The 6,792-nt window shown below is 41.8% G+C and overlaps 1 protein-coding gene across 1 annotated transcript in view; it reads right to left on the reverse strand.

Moving 5' to 3' along the window:
• mrps18a (mitochondrial ribosomal protein S18A) overlaps positions 1-780 on the reverse strand; it is a gene marked incomplete in the record, with an annotated part of 3,439 nt that extends 2,659 nt beyond the window's left edge. Inside the window, 1 exon segment of the mRNA XM_035678202.1 lies at positions 609-780. Within this exon segment, the coding sequence (XP_035534095.1) occupies positions 609-756 (148 nt within the window).
• Between the last annotated feature and the right edge of the window lie 6,012 nt (positions 781-6,792).

Raw genomic sequence — 6,792 nt, forward strand, 5'->3', positions numbered from 1 at the left:
GAGTGGTACGACCATTCCACATTAGTCACAATTAATATGCCAGGCTATCAAAGCATGCAAAGCCAGTCTCGTAACTCGAGCTAAAATCACAATTAACGAACAGTTTTTTATACTCACTGGGTCATGAGCGTCATTTATTATGAACTCATCAAAACATTCTCAGATGTGCAAAAAAAGTGTAGAAATAGACCCTAATTTTAAACCATGTACAAAGCAATGTAAAGTGAAGGCTAGGAGGAAGTAAAACTACACAATGAAACCTATTACTCAGTCCCCAGTAGTCATCTTTGTGTGGTTGGAACTTAATAACAATACCCCGAAAGATATGACAGAGGAAGGGGCTGGCCTCAATGCGGAACACATGAACTTTCTGACAAACACTGACATGACCGTTTTATTGTAATATGTGTTTTGGCTGTTGTTGCACTTGCAGTGCAGTATATATATATATATATATATATATATATATATATATTAGTGTATGTTGTTCAGCTCTCTTTGTGACTCTAAGATGATCACTGTCAGTTCCTGTAAGGTTTCCATCACAACCTGCGTCGCTCTTCTACCATCGCCGAGCTAACGTCAACATTTGCGTCAACAGGTCTCACCTATGCGGATCCCTCGGCTCTGAATGCTTGTTGCCGGTAGCTGGGGGACATTTATCCACTGTTGAACCCTCACGTTGGTACCCGAGGCTCCTAATTTTAAACCTTCAAGCGAGGTCCACACAGACCTCAACATGCTGCGGGCTGCCATGTTTAATTCTTGACCTTCTCTCTCTTCCTGTTTGGTAATCTCGCGAGAATTTAAACAGCGACGCCCTCGGTGAAGACAGCTTACTGCACCGCTACAGTCTATGGTGAAGACCAACAAAGGGCAATCTCCAACAGAAAGTAGGTTACACAAGTAAACAAATCAACGTAAATAGCCCCTGTGTGCTTGTATTGCTTTTGTTTGTGTTTAGTGAACTGCTTCGATAAAAATGGTTGCACGGCCAACAGGAAATTCCTTTTCAAGACCAGATAAATAATTATAGCAAGGCTTAAGGATTCTTTATCAAAAGCTTTGCCTCAAAGGACACACGAATTATGAGCCAAGATCTAAATCTAATTAATTACAACCACCCACAAAACAAATTGCAGCACACTATCAAATAAAATTAAACACAAGGGGGAAAAAAGCAATGTGGACATGGCGTGTTGACTCTAAGACAAGGGAGGACGCCCAGGAAAAGGTGACAGTGACGTCCAGATCACAGAGCTAGAGAGATCAGTGTAAAACTTTAAACCTAACGTGCCAGTGCAGGGGAAAATAAATCCTGCAGTCCATACAATAAACTGCAGCAGGCATCTTTGGATACCTTAATCCACGTGTCGCTTTTGTTTAGATGCTTTAGAGTTCATAACAACGACACAAGGGTCACTGTTCGTACCTCTATTCATTTCACGCTCATCAGATGAAAGTATGAGGGCCACCTGGAGAGCATTGTTGGAACACGTCAAGCTTTTGTCGCAGAAAAAAGAAGCTACAGGTAGATCCTTCATGCCCAGATAAAGAGGCTGAGAGAGGGTAAAGAGTTTGATGGTTGATAGTGTTATCGTGAGAACACTATGCCATTGTCCAGTTGTCATGTTTTTGTTTGCTTTTTTGCAGGATTTATCTGATGTCTTCATCTGTTTGCATAAAGAAGAGAGGCAGGCTGCAACAATAGATCTGCTTATAGACGTTCCTTCTTAGATTCAGTAAAACGCATATGTGGAACCTATTCTTGTGCAAATTAGAGCTGATGAATTGAAGCACAGCCATCGAGAGACACAGCCTCCTGTTTCAGCATCTACTATTGCCCAAATTTAAGGTAAACAGTTTCACCCCCTTGCAATTATTGTCTTTGCACAGGTTTCCTTTTTGTCTTTTTTCAATTTTCCAAAGTAAATTATAAAAATATGAATATGTATCATTCAGTTGGCCACAAGCTTCAAAGTGCATGCAACATTCTCTCGATTTTACTATTTAATATTATGGGTTCCTCCTCTTAGAGAGGTCAAAATAACAACAAATGAGAAAGTGATGATGGTTAGTAGGCCCTGTTATGACATCCTTTAGGAAATAAAGGTACCCTGTAGAGTTTTTGACCACTAATAGAAGCAGTGTTTTTATGGGTGTAACCTTATTTTGTTTGTATCTTACGTATATGGATGCACATGAATAACACAAGTACATTGCATTGCGATACACATTCCTGCCAACGATTTCACTTTATTCCTCTGACTGACCGTTGGCTGCATCATGCAAGCGATGCACCATTAAAGGCAAGAAAGAAGAAGACAGCGAGCTAGTAGAACATAGATGAAAACAATGCATGATTTTAGGTATTTAAAAATCAACTGTACAGTTTTTTAAGGTGGAAGAAATGCACTCAACAGGATTTTGGTCAGAAACTTTTGTTTGTTTCCAATAAAAACTGAGGGCACCTTTACGTTTTTATTAACATGTTATTCGTTTATTTTCAGATAATAGACAAAAACAAGATTTTTCAGATTTTTTGCATAAAGTAAAGATTCCAGCAACAATTCCAGCGATAATGTGGAGAAAAACTTTTGTAACACGCATTAAACAATTAAGTTGTTCTTGTATCAACTTTCCAAGCACTGTGTTAGTTGGAGCAGCTGTGCCAGAGCCCAACACTGACTCTAGTGTGTCTCTTCAACAGTTGGTTCAGCATAGTTAATTATGAATGCAGCTTAGTAAATACAAGTAGGACATGCCAGGAGCATGTTCACCATCATGGTTGTTTGGTTTCACGGACAAAAATGTGAACAATTTCTCAAATGCCATCTAAAACTGTGGAGCCTAAAAGAGCTGCACACTGAGATGCAAATGGATTTCTGTGTTCGTCTCGTCTACAGAGCGGAGAGTAGATAGATAGAGATTACCGTCACCCTGCCGCCACAAAGGAAGAATTGTCTCAGTGATCAGGTCCCTTCGTCAAGGACACTTAAGCAGTCACATTCCTTGAGAAAAGCCCAAAAAAATGGCATTTAAAGTGTCTGGCCACCTCCTCACAGGCTTTGATATTCAAATGAAACATGGCCCTGAACAAACAGGCTCCTCGGCTGAGGAAGAGGGGGGAGAGTAAATCAGATAGGATTTCCCTCAGATGAAAAGAGCTTGTCTGACATTTTCACAGCGAGCGCTGAGGGACACTGAAGCAATGTTGGTTCGGTGTCATGGTGGGAAGTTATTGCTGTGTGGAAAAGGTTAGCGTTTTAACCCCGCTCCCCTGGATAAACTGCTAAGACGCAGCATGGGACGAGCAGAAGAGCCGAGACTGGGGCGAAGATGAGTGGGCACGGTCACATCACGTAAAAACAAATCCACCCCGCCGCATTCCTCTTTTATAGTCACACTGGTCAGTTTGTTTTGCCTTTAATGGTTTGGTGAGGACTGAAGGCCCCCGGCGATAGCTTCTGCTGAAGAGTCTAAACACAAAAAGACCTGCTGGAGGGTCATAACAGCAACACTGTGGGATTTTAGAAGCTGAAGTTGGGGTGGTACCTTTAATCAAAATCCCTCTATTACACAATCTGACTGCTGTGGCATGGATTTCTAATGCTTCTCTCTGCTGTGGGCTTCCTCAGATGAAGATTTCTTTCAGCGAGAGCGGAAAGTTTTCGACAGAACGTCTCATTCCCATGCGGATGGAATGTGTGGATTTGCTGCCATCCAAATTGATGGGCACAGTCTGGTATGCAATTAAGGCATAGCTGTCACTAAGAGGCTTTCCTGGGTGATTAACTTGTAAGGGCTGTTGCATCCAAGGAAGTCAACTGAACACAATTAGCCTATTTCAAGGGAATGAGTTTGCTTAAAGGCCCCCACTGCTTGTAAAATGAGGTGAGAAGGAGGAAGCTTGCCAAAGCAGACAACTGGAAACCTAGAAGCGAGGTTTCATCGTCCAGGGAGAAGAGCTCAGGGGTGACAATAAGTGCGCCTTTCTTTCTCTGATGTTGGGTAAAGCTTTCTCGCAAATGTGACATGAATCTTCATCTATCCAAGTACCACCAAGCACCCCCCCCCCCCCCCCCCCCCCCCCCCCCCGCCTCACCTCTTTTGTTTCTCAGCTTTCTCACTCACTACTCTTCCGGCACTTATTTCAGTGTACGTGCTAAATGGCACTGGCTTCTTTGACAAATTCACCGCTCTTTGAAGAGGCTCTTATCCCCATTTCTCCTTCGCTTGGCGTTCTGACAGTGCCAGCTTCTATCCCCTCTCTCACACACACTGAGGATGCCCGTAAGTACACGTACACACACAAACACATGCTCCCTTGCGTCTGTTACTCTCATATGTGGAGTACAATTTTCATGCAGGTTGCGTTGCCTGTGATACAATAGCTCCTTGGCTCCTGAGTGGTCCTCTTCAAATGTTGGAAAACATTTTGTACTCTCGCTGGGATTTAGTTATTGTCTTAGTTTGGAACTGGTGCTACACCTCCCGAGGTCCAGTCTCCTCTGGTTGAGTTGTGTTTGTCTGGCCTTTCAAAGGGTCACCCCCAGTGGCTAGGAACAAGGAAGTCAATTAAAGCAGGGGGGACAAGTCTGAGCAGATCGAGGAGACATCTAACAGCTAAAAGTCCAATGTGGAATTCAGTCCATCTGTTTTAGATGAAAGAGTTATGTTCCACGTGTAGGAACGACAACAACAACATATAACTGGTGATATATACTATATATGCTCTGAAGAGTGTTTTGATGTGATACATGGCTATCTCATGCTGTGCTGATTTGCGCAGCACTGCCCAGATCAGTTTCCCACCATGGTTGTCTCTTGCTCTTGACTTCCTCCTTGTGCATGTTGCCATGACGCCTACAGCAGCATTCTCACATAGACCAGATGGTTTCCAGTTAACTGCAGTCCGTTTTACTAAAAGACTGTCTACAGGTGGTCATGTGACTTATGAGGCGATATGAGCTGACTTTTCTTTTTTTGCTAGAATTGATCATTTTTTTTACCTTATTTTATATCTGGCTTACAATATTCATTTTCATCTTCATCCGCTTATCCGGGCTTACAATATTATGCTTTGATTTTACTCCTCTGGTTGATCTACTAAATTCAAACCTGCATTAATAGATTTTTTGATTAACTGATTGCCACTTGGGGGCAGAGCAACAAGACAAAAACACAACTTTTATATAACATCACCTTATAAAGTTGGGGCATGTTTACATAACAAGCAGCAGAAGGCCACAGGTCAGAGCTGAACCCATGACTGCTCCAGCTTTGGTACATGGGGGACCAGGTCTATCAGATGAGCTACCAGGGCACCCCTAACATGCTAAAAAGCTCTGTAGAGCTGAGAGGAACTGCAGATTTTGGTAAGCATTATCGACCCCTTACACATTTGATACATTGTCAACATAAAAATATTGATCAGAGCAGCTTTATATTCTCAATCATTCCTGTAGGAAAGGCCAGCTTTTACATGACAGTTTGACCCAAATCTATGGTAGATTATTGGTGTCACATCATACTGGGGTTATTTTTGTCTATTGATCTCCATAGAGAATGAGTTTTGTTGATATTTCCATCTCAAAGTCTCATGCTTATTTCGCCAATGCTCATTTCATCACTTATCTCACCCATTATCTCAGCGTGGCCTCAATATGTGCCATTCTTTCCCTTTTTGTATGGGTGAGAAATTCACGTCAAACTCCATTGTGAAATCTGTTCTGTTAATGTTGCCATGCTTATCTACATTACATAACTTAACATACTTATTTCAGCTAAATGTGAACTGGTTTACCTGCACAACCCACACAATGGGGCACATTTTAAAGTTTATATGTAGTTGAAATAATGGCGTTTAGAGGATTTTTTTTACACTTAATTTAGTGGATAGTAACACTTGCGTTGTTAACATATGATGATGTTTTTTGTCACAGAAGACAGAAAGTGAGAACAGCAGCTATCTGGCTGCCCTATATACCTCCTTTATGTGAACCACACCTGGCTTGTAAAGAAACCCGGTGGTACACAAGGTCACTTCAGCATTTTCTTCACCCTCATTAGTCTGTCTTCTTTTCTCTGACTCCTATGGTGACTGAACCTGGGTGAATGTATTGAATAGTATAGACTGCACAGAAAGAAGGTCTAAATTGTAGACAGGTGGAGCCCAGCAGGGGGCAGTGGTGATTGTCAGGTGCAGCTTCGCTCCACTGACACTTGACTGCCTACACCACCTTCTGTAGACAGTTGCCCTTTAGAAACAGCCTTTCAGTCAGGGAGACCTTTAGGATTAAATAAAAAAACACATTCAACTGGATGTTATCAAGGACACAGCTTTCACAACATATCGGCCAAGCAAGTTCAGTTATTATATCGAATAGAGCAGATGAGGTACTAGTCATATAAACCTAAATAAACTGATTTTGTTCCACTTACATAAAAGGCACATTAATAATGAAGGAATTAAATGTCTCCTGTCTACAACTGGAATAAAAACTGAGAAGTTAATAACCTTTCCTCCAGAGCAATGTGTTTTCAGACCTCAGAAACCCCCTCTTCCACCCCACAGACATGTTATGTGGGGTCCCTGATGGGGTACATGATCTTTGTCCCTTGTTCTCTTCCTTTCCCAGTTGGGGGTCTTTCATGGAAACAACTTGAGACCATCTTTTTTTTTCCTATTTTTACTACCCTCTTTTTTGTTGAATTTTTAACACCATGTCCAATACTTCTTGTCCCCTGAATGAGAATGTAAAAGCCTTACTTTGTGTGTATGTGTGTGTG

Source organism: Morone saxatilis, unplaced genomic scaffold (genome assembly GCF_004916995.1).
Source record: "Morone saxatilis isolate NCDOM2014 unplaced genomic scaffold, NCSU_SB_2.0 Contig7, whole genome shotgun sequence".
Lineage (NCBI taxonomy): Eukaryota > Metazoa > Chordata > Actinopteri > Moronidae > Morone > Morone saxatilis.